Below are 17950 nucleotides of genomic sequence, written 5' to 3'. Positions count from 1 at the left end.
ATAGAATAAGATTTCCCGTTTTATATTTACTTCCATTTGACACGCTTTAATCAACATAGACAGAGACGGGTCGGATTTGTCCGATATCGGTGTCGATTTTTGTTTTTCAAAATGTGTAAACTTTCTTTCTGTAATCTAAAACGTAGCTTGAAATTAAGCGGTTCCGTTAGGTGATCAGAATTGGAGCGTTGTTAATCATCGTGATGGTGAAAAAAATATTTGATACAAAAACCGTTTGCATGTTTGATTGTAAGCAAGTAAATTTGCAAGTTTATGTAACCCACTTTCATACATTAAAGTAAATAAATTGAGATAGCAAGTCATTGAAAGCCTTTCAGAGTAGTTTTAGATGTTGTACCTTACGTTCTAGATTCGAATTCTAATGAGTAATTACTTAAAGTTATGAGAGGGTGGAATTCTGTTAGGCTGGCTCTAGTATTGACTCCTAAAATAAACTTATAATGCAAAATATTAAATCCTAATTTTACAAGTAACTACTATTTTTAACAACAGTCTCCCAGTATTAAGTTTTAACTTTTAGCTTTTCTAGATGTTTGAAACTTAGTTACGTAATCCATCTTGTATCGATTATACCGATTAAACGCTTAAACATGTCCGGATCAAATGGTAGTCACATTATTAAATTACATAACATAATTGAATAAAGTCCCTCGTAACCTAGTGTTGGAACGTGATCTAGATAAAGTAGGGTTACACGTTCGCATATTCATATACATTTGTATATGTAAACAGTATGATATCGAGATAAGGGCGAGTCACACGCTCGAACGGAAACAAACTGCCACATTTACTATTTTGTTGATTACCTAAACGCTAAATGTATTTATATTATTTGAATAAATAACCACTGTATGTTTTAATCTTTAATCTGAATACCTCTTTAACGCTATACAAAAAATAAACGGAATTATTATTAGAATATGTCCAAGGGCATTTGAACGAAGTAGTCCTCAGTCGGGTGTTTTTGTTGCGTAAAAACTAAAACTGCTCGCCCACGCTTTAGCCAAATCTAAAGAAAGTTCATTGGCACTGTATCCTACTAGGCGAAGTAATTGATTGACATGACGCAGCAATTGATTTTTTTTAACTTTTTTATAGACGTTATATGGAATATTTACTTCATCAAATACACTTAATATAAGTAGACATCCTATTATTGTTTTTGTTTACTTGTGCGTCAACGTCCAAAATTAATTTGTTGCTATGTAGAGAAACAGTTTTTCTACACGATAAAAAACAACGAGGGAAAGAATCTCTTGGAAATCAGTAACCAAAATACCAGTTCTTATACATGTAACAACTAAAAAACTCCTCGGGTACTGAGGATTTATTATTCGTTTGCATTATTTGCATTTTTCATAGAATAGAATTTCTTTCATTTTAGCATATTCAAAGAAAAGAATGTTATACAGACATTGTCATACAATGCTATACAATTACTGTTTTAATTGAAAACATGGAAGAAATATTTCAACAACGTCTGATTGCATTTATGTGAAATTATTTCTGATTGCATTTTCTGTTTGATTTAAACTTTAACGACGGGGAGTGGTCGTATCATTTGCAAGTCGTGATGATGATTTCGTCAGACGGCACGCGCGCGACACGACTGAGGGTGGGGGATAAAGGATTTCTACCTGTGATTTCAATACATATTCACATGTTACTCACTCGTAAGTTGTAGCATAGTTACTGAGTTCCTATATATACATACCTCTCACTGAATCTACGCTAAAATTACTTCACAAATCTAAGTGCGTAATTTATTCCGGACAATGAAATGGCAATAATACGAAAACTAAAAATTAATGACTTCTCGCACGTAAGATAAACAGTAAAAATTTTAATATCGTTAAGTATGTAATAAATGGCGTGTCATGAGGGTGGCGGTGGCTTGGTGGTCGTTGATCCATCGTGAATATTTTATATTTTTAGTTATTTCTGTAAATAAATTAAAAAAAACTTCTGTAAGCTTTGCCTTCAAATACAAGATTATTTTCTACGTTCTCAATGACATAAGAAATCCATTTCCATTACGTTATTGGCTGTAAAAATAGCATTTGTTATGCAATTTCATTTTACACATATAAGTGTACCTACGTAGTGAACAGCTGGCGACCTCGTGGGCGAATTAATGGAGAGCGCGGTTGTCGAGCCCTGGTCGCTGCACGTGCGCGGGCCTTGGAGCGAACCAGGGCTTCGTTTAGCGGGAACGATGCTCCATTTATGCCACGTGTATTCTATCTGTTCTATGTTGATTATAGTTCATTAGGTCGATACTTACATACATGACATCGAACACGTAATGTGCGGTAATAATAATTAGTATCATAATCTAACAATAAAAAAAAAAAACTAGAGATTTTTGTACCGCAGTATAATCATTCTACAGATTTACTATTAACTTTTTACAGCAATATATAATTATGAATACTTTATGTTAGAACGAAGAAGGACAAGTTAAATAGAACGTTTGTGTTATCAATTCCTGAGATAATAGGCTTATTAATTGCAAACAAATATAAAGTACCATGTGAACAATATTGATTTACTTTTTTACCTTTGAAATATGTGCCAGTAGTTATTAATCCCTGTTATGAAATGGAAGAAGACATATACAATTATAATATGATTCTCATGTACATATTGATATGTTTCTTTGAATTGTCGTTTGTTATTTGACTTCTTGTCGCATTACGTTACGATTATTGATGTACTGGCGCGCAACTACTCTGTTGATGACACACTCTGACATTAAAAAGCAGTATCCGCACCGTTAAGAATCACTCGCCGTTTAATTAATTGCAATAACATGTTTGCATGCAATTACAAGCCCATTGTGAGAGTAACGGTACCAAAGTTTATCTTCTATATGAATAAATATCGTTATTAGTTTATTCACAATTGACAAAAAGCTAAGGCATTTTATTTAAGCTTTAATACTGTATTTTATCTTAACATTGATAGTTTATTTGTTCGTTCAGTTTTATTTTTAACTTTATCTCAGACGTTTTAATGCATTTGCTGACAGTTTAATGGAAGTATCCATTCACTTCATTGTCATCTATTCAAAATTCGATACAGCAATAATGATAATAGCAACCTCCAATAGACAATGCTATTAGAGGTAAGAAACATTGTTATAAAGAAATTAAATTTGTTACACAACAATAAAATTACTTTCGTATTTTATCATTATAGACAATGTAATGTGGTATGTTGTAAGACTAGAAACTACATAACCTTTTTAAAAAAAGTCTATTTAGTGTAATTAAACAAAAAGGTGTGAATGTTTCTCGAATAATATCTATAGGCGCAATTTTTCTTAACGTATACACTGAAAGAAATGTTTAAGCGATCGATATTTTTTCTTATCAAGGTATTGAATTTTTAGTCTCGATATTATTTCCTGTTTGCAATAAAAAAAAATACCAACATCATTGAGTATTGTTGATCGTTTTGTGCGATTTCCGTCATTTTGTAATCGGCCAATGTAGTCTTGAAGGTGTGTTAAGGAAATTGATAAATAAATTAGATGCAGATTGAAGCGATGAAAAAAATAATAATTTGTGGTGGTGTAGTGATCATAAGAAGATGTGCCAGAAAACAAGGAAACTGAAAACAAAAAAAAAATAAAAAACATTAAATAAATCGTTACATAAAATGTTCAATTTCAATTCTGGTGCATAAGTCTGTGTTCCCCACCATGCTTAGACTTAAACCACTGAGTCGGTACTTTTTGTTCTAACTAAACATAAAGTCCCGTTCCATTTGAACCCGTTATAAGTTCACCATGTATTTATCTCAGCGATAACTTATAAGTTCATGTTGTTTGCAGTTATCTACAAAGAAACTGTATATAAAGCAGATTAGATTTTTAAATGGACATTTTTAAATACCTTACCTATTTAACCTTAACGCCCACAATTAGACAAGCCACAATAGTAGTCTTACCTAAACTGCATAAGAAGATCTTATATCGACAACACATGTATTACTGTGTGCAAGGACATGCCTTTATTTTAAAAGTATAATTTCATCCTACATAAGTTTGAAGCAAAAATAAAGAGAAAATATTACAAAGGAACTATATCATTATTATCTCCGGCGGGTAATGATAACTCCCCACGACACAGGCCACTCTCACTTCGATGTGATTTACGCGGTGAATTACAAAGCGCTAGATACGATAGTGTCCGACAAACAACTAGTGCAAAAAGAGGAGGGGGAAAATTGACGCGTATACACTTCCGATGAAAATAACTACAGAATGACGATGCATATCAAATATCTGATGAGCTAATCCTCACAACAAAGTTTTGCTTCTTTGATTGAAATTTAATTTACTTTAAAAAATAAAAATCTATTGCACATGCATAATTCGTTAAATCGTAGGTCATCAGATTTCGAAACATGTTATAAAATATACAGAGCTTTTACTCTGTAAATAGGTCAACGTCGACGGCTTCACATGAAAAGCATTGCCCGTTGTGAATGTATTTCAGTGATATAAACATCCCTCAAACATTTGGTATAGCCATCATTACTCAACGAATGACTTTCGAGTGATAAAAGAACCAACCTAGTTTCTTGTTTTAAAAATAGAATAAAAAACCAATAATTAACCTGTGTTAACATGAGAAGCGTCTTGCTGTAATTGATTCGGGACCTAAGAGCTAGTTATCATAGTTAACCTTGCAACGAGCTATATTTATTGTAATCTTAATAATTCGCGTTGTAATGTCGTATTTGTGGTATGGGAGCAATGCACTTGAATCATATCACTAAAGGCGTCAATAAACAACGCACGGCTGCAAGTGCGTCGTTCATTCCAGCACGTGAATTTATAGCACCGCATTCTAAGAGAATTGCTGGCCACTCATCCCATACCCAAGTCACTGACATCTTTGGACTAAAATTTTTTGACTTACACGGATAACATACGTAATGTATTTTATAAACAAGATAGTAAACTTTTTAAAGATTGTATTAGTGAATAAGGTAAAGCCGAATAATATTTTCTGTTAGGTATAATCCAGAAATTGTACTCTCACAAGTGAAGTTACTTTTTACAGCAATATACGCCACTAAAGAGACTTTAAGTAACATACAAGACTTTCTTACAACTTGATAGTTTGGTTTTACTTCACTTAGCTAAAGTGTTGTTGTATGTAATGTACAGAAAAGCGTACGGTTAACCGAAGCATAATGTCGGAAGTGGTTAGTGTGGGGCGGCATTATAATAGCGCGGAAAGCGCCTAACGGAACGACGCAGGTTGTCGCGGTCAGCCGGGCACGGTCAGGTATAGCCAGCGAGGCGCGCATCCGTACTTAGTTTGCGGTTTCTATAGCTGACTTTCATTGTTCACTGCTGTATAAAGGAGATTCTTTTGTAAACTTGGAATACCTGTTGTCAAATTTCATCTTTTTACATGGATATGGATGGATATGGACTGGACTTCAAATAAAATTTCAACTAATGACATCGAAGTAGTTACTGATTTCGTTAATTTATATTAAATTTACGAAATGTCTATGTTTCGATAAAAAAAAATACCTTGCACCAGATTTAAGTAACTGTCTCAATTCTTATCCTTGGAATAATCATTTAAATTCATACTGAGTGTAATGTCAAGAACCTCATTTACTCTTTAAATTACTGACTGATAAAATACACCTGATTGCAGTGCTTATTCTGGTACTTTTATTTTGTGATACAATTTGGATTGAACATTCAATTTCACTTTATGTACCGTTACAAAGTTTATTTTTAAACTCTTATCTTGTTACTTATGTACTTAATATACAGTTCCGTGTGATGTCCAAGTAAAAAGAAATTTCCTAACAATTCCCTATTTAATTTAGTTATACAATTCATATGATATTTAAAAAAGAACAATCGTTCTTTATCCACAACAATTTAAAGGACTAAAAATAACTGTGTACTTAGTAAGGTAAAAGTTTATTATAAAAACGTAAACATAACGTTTAATTTAATTGTACAAAAACAAGGTATGTATATTATTGAAGCTGTATACATTTATTTACATATTTTAAGCTACCTTAGTAAATCTTATTCTAGTATTTTGCCTCTTACATACCACTCTACAAATGTAATCCTCACGGTATAATCACATTTCACTAATTTGCGTTTCTGTGAATATTTTTCAATTATATGTTGTCCCAGTTAAAATGACATCATTCAGATCGAAACCATTTATACAAATATCATACAGGGTTAATTAAACAGGTGACTTGTCCTGTAATGGAACTTCTTCCGGCGATGTTCCGTTCGCAGTGGTTTCCGTTCGATTATTCGGTGGTCTAGGCGATGATCCGAAACGTTTTGTGATCGAACTCCAGTTCTTTTTTATGGTTACAACAGCTACAACAATAATCATGCCGGCTACGATAATACCAATTACGCTTCTATCGACTCCACTAGTTTTGGTACTTATCGTTTTGGCCCCGATTTTCACGTCTGTTTCGCTCGTAGTGGCTTCAGTCTCTTCTTTAGGGTTTGCCACTATAGAATTTGAAGCCACCTGTTCCGCTGGTTCCTTATTTACTGCTGTACGTAACGAAAATTCTCCTGCTGATTGAGTTTTTTGAGTAGTTGTTGTAGTTTCAGTAACAATAGACGTTTCTTTTGTTGTTTGTGGCGATTCCGGCACTTCCGCGGGTTTCTCTGTAGTAGCATTTGCATCATTGTTTGGATTTTCAATACTAGGATCACCATCTTCGACTCCTACGTTGAAAGCGATCATACCAGGTAATGTAGCTTCAATTAAGTCGTCTTCTATATTTTGAGGTGTATCGGGACAGTCATATGTTTTCGCCTCGCAACTTCCAGTGCACACGGTCTCTAACGTTTCCTTGTAAGCTCCACAAAGTTCATCCAGCAGTTCGGGTGTGGAAGTCGCTAAAGTTAATTTTTTTAAACCTTTAAATTGTAGAAATACTTCGGATCCCAGGTTCTGGAATAACATATTACAAATTTTATTATCATCACTCAATAATTTTAGAAGTTGAAAAAAGTTAGTTTTGCGCGTTACTCACAGTTCTCATGTCATTTCCTCCCAAGTCCAATTCTTCTAATTTGGTTAGGACTAGACTGTTCTTCAAATCTCTGGGGTATTCAATAAGCCGATTGTTGGCGAGTTTCAGTGTCACTAACTCGGGAAGCTCGCTGACTGACTGAAAGGAACAAAAACATGTATTTTTATTACATTATTAGAGACGCATATAAAAAAATGAGTGCTCAACGATTCATTAAACGTTGAATATATTTATGTAGATATTGAATATACTTGTGTATGACGAATCAATATCCGGAAAAATCAAATAAAATTGTGCTTAGAAATACATATATAATTGTAATAGTAGTAATGTTAATTGAAGTGCAATTTAGTTACTTTTACTATAATGGTAAAAAAAAAACATTTTAAAATAATCTGTGATACTTACACCAGGTGCCAATTCCATTATCTGATTGTTATTCGCATTTAACACTTTTAAATTTTTCAAATCAGATATTTCTTTAGGAATCTCAGTGAGCTTATTATTCTGCAAATTTAAATTTGTAGTTCTTGGATCTATTAATTTCGGAAACTCTGTCAGTCCGTAGCCTGAACAATCTACAATGAAGTTTTTAGTATCGCCTTCTATATTGCATACGCACGGTTTTGGGCAACCGTCAGCTGTTTCTGATGTCGGGGAAACATTCGATTCGGAAGTCGAAGGTTCAGTTTCATTGTCAGAGAGGACTGGGGATTTTACATCTTCTATTTTGGGTATGGGATGTATTTCAGTGGTTGTGTCCGCTGGTTCACTGACTGCTCCTTCGCCGCTGCCTTCTATGGGACTGTCGACTGTTTCTGCATGTTCTTCTGGCGGGAATTGATTATCGCTCTCCAAAGGTATGTGTAGCTCTCCATTCTGCGCGGCCGCAACGTTAGCGCTGGAAATTGATTTCAATACATTTAAAACATGTGACCGTATCCAATAAGTACTTTTTGTTTTATCGTAACGAGCTGACGTAAAATTGCTAAGTACAGTGATAAAGATTGCGATAACTGCAAGGGCGTAGCCGAAGACCACAATCTTAGAAATTATTGTTACGTTAACATTAATAAATATTGAATTATTTTATAAAGTCACTCCATATTTAGGATTTATTTATTTTATTTGGTTAAAACGTTAGTTATGTAATGTAAATTACATTTGCAATTAGGAATCTATGGCCTTGAATATGTGTCCTAGACTAGCAATATTGATAATATGTTTTAAGTATCCTTACTGATTAGTTTTGCGGTTACGTGTTTTTGTTGGATAAAAATTGATTAAGATGTAGATGTTTGATAATTCACCGGTATAAAAATATTAGCTTATATTGCGGCTACATGAAGACAATAATTTTGTGTACTAATATAAGTAGCCGTTACTTATCTTAAAGTATTATATTAACAGGTATTTAATGGGTAAATTGATATTTAATGAAAACGTCTTCATTTTTAATAATCTACTCAAAGATAAAAACAGGAAATATAAAAATACTTACGCAAGAATTCCCAAGCAAAGCAAGAAGAGACGTTTTTGTTTCATGGCCACTGATTGCGCGGACGGACGGGAATCAGGAGTTACCTGTCGCGACAAGGACCATCAGAGCGCGGCGCCCGTAACTCACTGACAACTCCAACTATTATCACTCATTGATAAGATTACCGACGGCATGGCGCAGCTTATCGCGAATCAAACTCGATAAAGACTCTGCGTAAACGAGAAAATATATGGGGCGAGCGAATACCAATACACCACACGAGATGTTCTACGTTACGTACACAATTGTCTATTGACTATAGCGTCATACACCTCAAAAGATTATTTATAGTGCACGTGTACTATAACTCAATCCTACGCTAGTGTAATACCCGCCTTCAACGCACCTCGACTGCTAGTTAAATGAAACTGAGCATATAAACAGTAGCTAAAACAAACGAATCACATCGAGCAAGTCATCTCTGTTTTATTTATCCAGCCAACGCATTGTTTAGGAATCGATATTTGCATACTTTTGCTCAATCAGGCACTCACTGGATGTCTTTTCTTTCAAATAAGGGTCATTGTTAATTGAAATTCTTCTTCACCTCACAGATATTTCATTGAAGTTCGATGATGAATCCACCAAAACAGGATGTAGTCCGGATTTATCGGAATCAATTGCGAATGTCGCTTATCTTTAAATTTATAGAAGTATTGTTGACGCGGGTGATATCAGCACGGTAACATTGACACAATGATCGACTCAGCTAGATGACTGTGAGTAGATAATTATGCGGAGACAGATTGCCGTTTTGATATTGAAAATTTTTTCAAGAGTACCAAATAATTCTTCTTATATCAAAAATATAGCTAGGTTTCATTAAATGTTCATGTTATATTTCCTTTATTTTCAAACTAACATGAAACATTTGCAATTAACCACACATAACTTTCGCATCACGAATGATACAATCATACAATGATCGTATTGTTATGTTTACCAGTACTGCAACGGCGGCGATCTGGCGGACTACCTGCAGGCCAACCGGCTACTGAGCGAGGGCACGATACGATTATTCCTGAGGCAGCTGGCGGAGGCGATGCGAGCTATACACGCCAAGGGCATCGTGCACCGCGACCTCAAGCCCCAGAACATACTGCTCACACACAACGTGGCGCCGCCTCGCACGCCCCATCCTGCTGAAATTACACTCAAAATAGGTACCCAATTATTACATTTCTGGTTAAGATATGTTAACACGTTATTACAATTTTATAAAAGGAACTCGTCAGGCGAGTCGGTGGCATTAAAGTAGTTAAAACTTCAGAATTGTACAAATTTTTGTCGACCTAATATGTACTCGTATGCTCCATGCATAAATTTCTTCTATCTGTTCTATGAGTCACTTTTTTGTATTACTGCTAGCGTAGTGAACATTTCTTTGTGGTCACAATTTAAGGGGCATTTCTTAAATCATTTTCTGCATCATCTGGCCCCTCTCTCAATTAAATATGTTTAGACTCTTCAAAATCGTAGTAAACAATAGTTTTATCAGTTAAGTTTTTATTTCATTTATCAGTAATGAAGGGGATTGTATATTATTTCCATAACTCGTGGCTCTGTCCAACTGTAAGCAACTATAAAGATCGAAAGCAGGTTTTAACTGGGTCGCAAACATATAATTTGCGACGTGTTTTAGAAAGTCTGCCAAAAAAAGTTATTAGCATGCTAGTAATATACAATTCTTATTTCCGTTTAGTCTTTGCCCATTAAGAGATTTTTTTTCAATACATCTGACTTATTTCCATTAACACTTTATAATATTTTTTTATTATATCTATGTACAATTTATTAATATACTATTAGTTACCCGACTGACCGAAAATGATGTAATGATTATAGCACTTAAAGTTTATAATCTCTTCATTGTAACATTTTTTATCCTAGTGTTAAATGTATGCAGACTGCATTGTACTTTATTTAATTAATCTATACATCGTTGGGTGAAAGGCTATTTGTTTTAAGCGCCATTAGGTAAAATGTTCACGAGAGCCATTTAAAGTCTTCATTTAAAAAAAAACATAAATGCAAACCCTAAAAAAATTAAATTGAAAGATTTTCAGACCGGTTCTAGATTAAAATTACTATATTTCTGCATACTTCACTATTTATTTCATATTTAAAATTCTGAGTATATGAGTCAATATCGCGTAAAATGGCGGTTGAAACAAATAGCCTCTCACCCGTCGATATGTTAAGTTGAATTCAGGAAGCTTACCGATAATTGTATTTATTTTTCTTAGCTGACTTCGGCTTTGCGAGATTTCTCGAGGAAGGCAACATGGCCGTCACACTCTGCGGCTCACCGATGTATATGGTAAGTATTGCACCAGTTTACAGCGTGTTAATTGATCTTTTAATCGATATAAAGCTTAAAAATAAGTTTAAATAAGTTACATACCACTTGCTTTAATCTCAAAGCGAAAGGCGCAATGATAAAAATTGCATCATGTTTTCCTTGCATAATCATCTTGTGCAATACAAAATTAATGATAATTACATTTCATTGTCATGTTTAATTATATGTTTAAATGTAATTTTTGTCTGTCTGCAGGCTCCCGAGGTGATAATGTCATTGAAATACGACGCAAAAGCAGATCTATGGAGTTTAGGCACGATCGTGTACCAGTGCCTGACGGGCAAGGCCCCCTTCCAAGCTACCACGCCGCACGAGCTTAAAGCATTCTATGAAAACAGTGTCGATCTACAGCCAAAGTACGTGAATTATCTCTTCAACAGCATATTTCAGCATTCGTTAAGGTGTATGACAGTCATAGTACTTTGTCATATTATTTCATCAATCTTACATCTTATTTATAAATGCGAAAGTTTAGATGGATGGATGTTTGTCAGAGTTTGTAACCTAAACAATACTACAAGGATCTCTATGTAACTTGGAATATGTTATATAGAGGATAGTCTGAAAGAACGCGTAGGCTACTTACTTGATGTTTTAAATACCACGCGGGAGGAGTTGCGGGCAAAAGTTAGTACACCATAAACTGTAAATTGTGTATTCCGACCTCACATTTAAACTCAACGGTTTTAAATAATAACGGAGAAAAATAGATTACTTATCGAAAGACTACTCCGCAATATGATATTGTCGGTTATTTGGATTGTCATAGTTATTTATAACCAATGTTGTCTCATAAATTCAGTGATATTTGAGAAATAAGTAATCTTGACATGATTGTGTATACTTTCTGTTTGTCATATTTGATTTTTATAAATTTTAACTGACAGAAAGAATGGCCTACGAATGTATTTGAAAATTTACGCGGTGCAAAAATTAACTGAAACAGATTTTCTTTAGTCAACATTCTTAAGATAGCACTTAAAAGATTAAAAACATTTTAAAGTTGTCCGTTTGAACTTTTGTATCGTTCTCACTCTGAATTATAAAAAGCGGGTCAAGTGCAACTTACTCTCAAACGATTATCTGAATCCAACAAATTGCTAGTTTGATGTTCAGATGTAGTAGTTTATTAAAAATTAATTATAATTCAAGGACAATCTTGTATTGAATATTGCTATATACGTTTACAGTTCATATAAGTAACTTACACAAAATTTAATCGAAAAGTTGATGAAAATTTGGTGTCACTGAAAGTATTATACTTTAGAAAACATAGAGTGAGCCATTAATCTGAAATCGTTTTTATTTAGCTGTCATCATCTTTGTTATTTAGACCTATTTTCAACTTGATCGTAATTAAGTATTTATTGCGTGGACAACATAAAACATTTAAATTGTCCACTAATTACCCTTTGCTTGTAATACGAGGCGATGTTAACTGAGATTTTTCAATAACGTTTTTAAAGTTTTGGCGCGTTTATTTTTTAAATTGGCTTTTATGTTCAAAGAAAATTAGTTCGAAATGTCACCTTCAAACGGAAAATAACACGTCGCATTTTATGCCAAGTAGACTGTTTTTTTTAATGTTTTCAAACAGTTTTATTACAACACCGTATCTGTTGTTGAAGCCAATGTTCAAGGTGAAAACTGTTTAATAATACTTCCTTTTCGCGGCCAATGATTACAACACTGAAAAAAATTATTATTTAATTGTGGTTTTAACATTTTGAAAAATAATGATAAAGCAAACCAGAATTGGGTGTTCAATAGATTCCTTTAATATAATTGATATTTTCATGTTGCTATTTGTCGACCCTGACAACTTTACAAGTATTCTATAATCATTATGGTTTAAGAAATAATCATTTTGCAATTTGTGTCTCATCGGTTTTTCTCTTGATTATTTTGTACGTAATTTGTTGTGTAAGTGATTATGTAACGAAATGTAACCACGTGTAGATAATTAACGGTAGATAAGTTATAAGTTTTCCTATACTTGAACAATATGACTATGTTGTACCTATTGTAAATGTAATAACTTGTTATACTTATTATTGAATACTATTTGCTGCCCGCAACTTCACGAGGAATTAAAAATGTATCGATTGTTTTCAGCAATAACGTAGCTTTTTAATGGTGAAAGAATTTTTTAAATCCGTCAAGTAGTTATTGAAATATTTCAATACGTACAAAAATACAAATCTTCCTCTAAAGAGGAAAATTTGTAAACAATATAAAGGAAGATAATTATTCCCGTTTAACATAAAAAATGGTTTTGAAAGGCTTATAGCTTACTTACATTTACTTATTGTAATATCTTTTCAAGTTTACTGAACTTGTGTGTTATATTTAACAAGTTAATTATAACCAAGCTATCGTTATTGATTGAAATATTATAACAAATGCAGCTGACGTCAATTAACAAATCAGCTGTTAGATATACGAACAAGTCTATATGTCATTTTTTCGGTACAGAATGCCAGCGGGCACGAGTCCAGAGCTATGTAATCTACTGATCGGTCTGCTGAGGCGAAGCCCACGCGAGCGCATGCCCTTCGAGATGTTCTTCAACCACCCGTTCCTGCAGCGGCCGCGCACCGCGTCCACCACCAGTGAGTTCTCCTTCTTCTCTTAACTATTAACATTATTTAGTTTGCTGAAATTTCCATTTATTTTATCACTAACTAGTTCATTAGTGGTAGGATAAAAAAATCAAATGAGAAAATCAATTTACGTAGTTCGAAAACACATTTAAAGAATTCACAGAATAAAACTCTAACAAATGGTTGAACGAAGCTGGGAAACTGGCCATTAATCGTACTACGGATAAAAACAACGGTATAGCGCATCGTTTCATCTTATAAGGTTGCCATATATTATAATGTTTAGGGGACTGCCTTTGTGTTGGAAATGTCGATTAATTGATCAAAAATGTGTAAGTACATGTAATTGTCTAAAGTGCGATTGTAGTTTTGAAGATTTGCAAAAGAAATATGTGCAAAAAGTTAATTTTGAATACCCATGTGTACAATTTTATGCGTTATCACACTACGCAGTAATGTTTTTTGTGAATCCTAGCAGTATTTAAAAATTATAATTGTTTATTTATGTTATTTAAATAGCATAATTGAATAGTGCTTGGTAGTAGTATCTGTGCACTAATTAGATATAAGTAAGACATTGTCCCAGATTTGAAAGAAGTTATATGGCAACACTGTGCTATACATATTATGAAACCACAATCTGACCGGGTGACTAATCAGCTGCAACCATTCCATTGTTTACGCTTTCGAAATTTGTAATCATTCTACGACATTACTATCCAGTAATTTCTAAATTAATTAACATTGGTAATTACTGAGGTGACGGCTGTTTAACATAATTACTACTACAATTTAACCAGTTTAATGTGTAAATAGATTTATGTTATAAATTATTCAATAGTTAACAATATTAATTTATTTCTAAATGCTTTGTAAAATATTACTATGCACATATTTATTTGATACAATACTCTTAGGACTCGCATCTTACGCTACGAATGAGGACGACCTCGTAACAGTAATTGCAAAGCTGTTATGACGTGCTTCTCAGATCGATTCCTAGCCAAACCATAATGTTTATGCTATGAAGTTTCAATATTCGTTTAGGTCTGGTTTATTTTAGACCTGTATATATTAAACTCAACATAACTAATTCAGAGTATCTATTTAACAAGGGTCTAAATTACTATTATTATGAAATAAATGAAAGATTAAACTCAAGTGACGAGTGTTGAGTCATGTTATCACAAATTATCGACAGTTGGTATAGTAAAATAAAACAAAACTTTATATGAACATCGCCATTCATGTTTTTCATCCCAGCTTTCTAGTCCGGAATTTTTGAACTATTGTTGTTGTCCAGGTTTGGACACGGATCTTCCTGATATATTGGAGTGCGTTATGGAGTGCCAAGTCGATACTAACTGTTACCTAGAGGAGTCCTGGGACAGTCAGGGTATACAACATTTACACTACTGCTTTGGTCGCATGGGGTGAAACTTACTGTGCCGTTAACGAGCAATGTATTCGCCCTTCAGGTTTCTTTACGTGCCGTAAATTCTTCGTGCATACTAATACAATGAGCATGGCTTTATACTATTTAACGCTTTTGGTAACGTCAAAGATATTTGGGGTTCAAAAATTTCAAGGACTAGTGTATATTTATGTGCCTCCATTGCTTTAATACATATCGTAACTTCTTTTTGACTTAAGTTTTAAGACTGTGCTGTGTTGCTTTAAAGATCTGTAAGAAAATAATTAATGTAACACAGTGCTGATTCGAAACCTATCCATAGTATCGTTTTAATTACTTTTAACTTACACAATACAGATGCGCATTGCCATTTTTAAAGCCATTCCATTGATTTTGTGTCGTGGATTTCAAAAGCGATAGATATTTTTCAATACCAATAAATGTTGTTGTTGAAATAAAAGGTCACAGTCTTATAATATTGTAGTAATGAATGGTCGTGTGTCGCGTCAGCAGGAGCAGGAGCGGGCGCGGCGTGTGCGAGCGGGGGCGGGGGCGTGGCCGCTCGCTCGCCGCTGCCCGCGCCGCAGCCGGTCACACACACCATCACCAAGCCACCCGTCTCCTCAGGTCAGAGTTAACTATCAGTCTACATAAACTACTATAACCACATTATACTTTGTTCAAGTTACTGGCAGCTAGTAGTGCCGTGTGACAAATCATACTACATACGAAAGTTTCCATTGCCCAAATGCGCGTACAACTCCACACATACTTATCCATACATTTTTCTGAAGCCTAATAATATAAGTCAAAATTCTCACTTGTAATTATGTTTATACACAATGTAATAGAATCGCGATAAGTAAGTTTTAGGAATTGTTGCTTTTCATATTACTTCGTTGTTTAGTTTTGTATATTTAGGTGTAGTGAAAGTTGTTTTCAGTCCGCAATCTAAGAGCAGAACTGTCAGAACTTTGATAAGATATACTAATTTAGACATTGTTTTATCGCAACGCTCAGTCTAATTGGGTCATTTGTTAGATTGCTTTATTATGTTTATACGTTCCTAAACATGCAAGCGGTACATATTGTGATTCATACAAGTATGTGTACTTTTGTACAATTTTTGTAAACCTTAGTCCCGCACTAATTGCAAATTCAATAAAATTTCCATATACTTCATTGTTCATCCCGGTCCACAGATACTTTAAATTAAGACTTGACCTACTGATACTTCGCAAATATAATTGTGAAATTAACTTGTTTTTGTTTTCTGCCTGATTCTAATAATATCTGTCAATTAGTATGTCATCAACCTGGACGATAAACATTCGCATTGTCCGGCATTGATTAATAAACAGTGTAAACATTTGGAACGCTACTGGAAACAATAAATTAATTTAACTTCAGATAACGCGTACAATAAACTGTGTATTTGTATAATCACTGTGCATACAACATTAATGAGTACGACTTATTTAACAAACATATAGTTTCATATTATTTTTAATTATATTTTTCCATAATTTATCTTACAGCTTTACGGTTTATTTATTGTAAATTTAACACCATATCTGCAGTGATCACTGTAGACTGTACAGACTGCCACGATCTTCTACATATGTTAATGAAATTATTCTTCACCAGCTTTGGCCCCCGACTCCGTCCGCGTGGAATGAAATCAAACCAAAAGAAAGTAGCCTATGTGTTCTTCCAGACTATGCTCTACATCTATGCAAAATTTCATCGAGATCCGTTTAGCCATTTTGGCTAAAAACTCTAACAAACATCTAAACTTTTGCATTTATATTTTTAAGTAAGATTCACAAGATGTCCCCTCTATCTTTCTTTTATCTTCATATGTTTGCATATAATTATAATTGCTATTTACGAATGCATAATTTTGGTATTATATTTACTCTATTGTATATTGCTTTGTTCTGTCAAGACAATGGCTCGCAAAATATTTTTTCGCTTGCAGTACAATACTCGTGTTTATCCAGCGTCATTACAATACTACTTTATAGGTCAGGCTAAAGTACACTCGAATGGACAACAAATAATTCATATTAAAAGGAAATGAGATCAAATGTTAATATATTATTAACGATATAAGTATCTTTAATATTCTCATAAAAATTAAAAAAGCATCATAAAATGGTTCTAATAGTGCAATGAAAAGGTATTGTATGCGCTCGGAACACAATATTAGATAACCTTCCCTACCCTTGAGTGTACGAAGCTCGGTATATCAAGTTTACTGCCGCAATAACTTACGAGAAAACGATTTATAAGTCCATACCGTGTCGATATGGCTTACGAAGGAAACAAAGCGATAGCCCAAATAAATTATTGTCAGAAACGTCGCAACTTTTACAACGACCTTAATCAAGTAATGAAAACACTAGATATATTAAACTGTCAGTCGGTTAAATCATTTGGATTTAAACAATTCAAAGTTTTTTGGTAAACTTAGAAACAGATCTCGATTTGTACCTAATCTTAAATCTACTTATAACTGTTATTGGCAACGTTATAGTAGAACACTTACATTTTACGACTGCTCAATAATTAGCGAAAAGATTTTAATGTGACATTGTTTTGTGTCAATATTATACGTCTGCGTCTACGTCGTCTGCTGCAAGTAGCGACCTTTCACACACAACAATGCGTGCTCATTTCGCAGCAGTTCCTTTCATAAATCCCAGCCATTGTATTTTTAAACAATCATACATTAAATGATACAATGTATTTATATTTAAATATTAAATTTTCGGTAAGACGATAATGATCGAGCTGTAGTAGAATTAATGTTATTACACTTTTTTCAAACGATGCAGGTAACTGTTGCAGTAGATTCGAATCTCACATTTCTATTTTTTTTATTGCAGCCGAGTCATCAGACACGACTTGGGCAGGAGAAGACGACTTCGTAGTGGTGGAGGCGACGG

At 33.8% G+C, this 17950-nt stretch overlaps 2 protein-coding genes across 2 annotated transcripts in view; one reads left to right on the top strand and one right to left on the bottom strand.

The window, feature by feature from the left end:
* Positions 1–17950, top strand: part of LOC106108432 (serine/threonine-protein kinase unc-51) — a 36387-nt gene that overhangs the window by 12095 nt on the left and 6342 nt on the right. Inside the window, exons 3-9 of the mRNA XM_013289597.1 lie at positions 9567–9783; positions 10867–10940; positions 11178–11338; positions 13458–13594; positions 14889–14982; positions 15508–15626; positions 17891–17943. Of these exons, the coding sequence (XP_013145051.1) occupies positions 9567–9783; positions 10867–10940; positions 11178–11338; positions 13458–13594; positions 14889–14982; positions 15508–15626; positions 17891–17943 (855 nt within the window). The remainder of the gene's footprint in view (positions 1–9566; positions 9784–10866; positions 10941–11177; positions 11339–13457; positions 13595–14888; positions 14983–15507; positions 15627–17890; positions 17944–17950) is intronic.
* LOC106108537 (leucine-rich repeat and transmembrane domain-containing protein 2-like) lies at positions 6039–8960 on the bottom strand. The gene is made up of 4 exons (XM_013289727.1): positions 8582–8960; positions 7489–7981; positions 7081–7218; positions 6039–6998 (listed from the first exon to the last, which is right to left on the bottom strand). Exons 1-4 carry the CDS (start codon positions 8623–8625, stop codon positions 6264–6266), a joined length of 1410 nt encoding a protein of 469 aa, XP_013145181.1. The 5' UTR covers positions 8626–8960; the 3' UTR covers positions 6039–6263.

The sequence above is a fragment of the Papilio polytes genome, unplaced genomic scaffold (assembly GCF_000836215.1).
Source record: "Papilio polytes unplaced genomic scaffold, Ppol_1.0 DF821511.1, whole genome shotgun sequence".
In the NCBI taxonomy this organism is placed as follows: domain Eukaryota; kingdom Metazoa; phylum Arthropoda; class Insecta; order Lepidoptera; family Papilionidae; genus Papilio; species Papilio polytes.
This window is presented reverse-complemented; position numbering and strand designations above follow the sequence as displayed.

What these genes read in the sequence shown, in the direction of transcription:
- LOC106108537 (XM_013289727.1), bottom strand. Translation starts at nt 8,625, where the DNA reads ATGAAACAAAAACGTCTCTTCTTGCTTTGCTTGGGAATTCTTGC. An exon ending in TAATGGAATTGGCACCTGGT is followed by an intron (nt 7,219 to 7,488) that starts GTAAGTATCACA and finishes TGTTCCTTTCAG; the next exon opens with TCAGTCAGCGAGCTTCCCGA. An exon ending in GAGGAAATGACATGAGAACT is followed by an intron (nt 6,999 to 7,080) that starts GTGAGTAACGCG and finishes ATGTTATTCCAG; the next exon opens with AACCTGGGATCCGAAGTATT.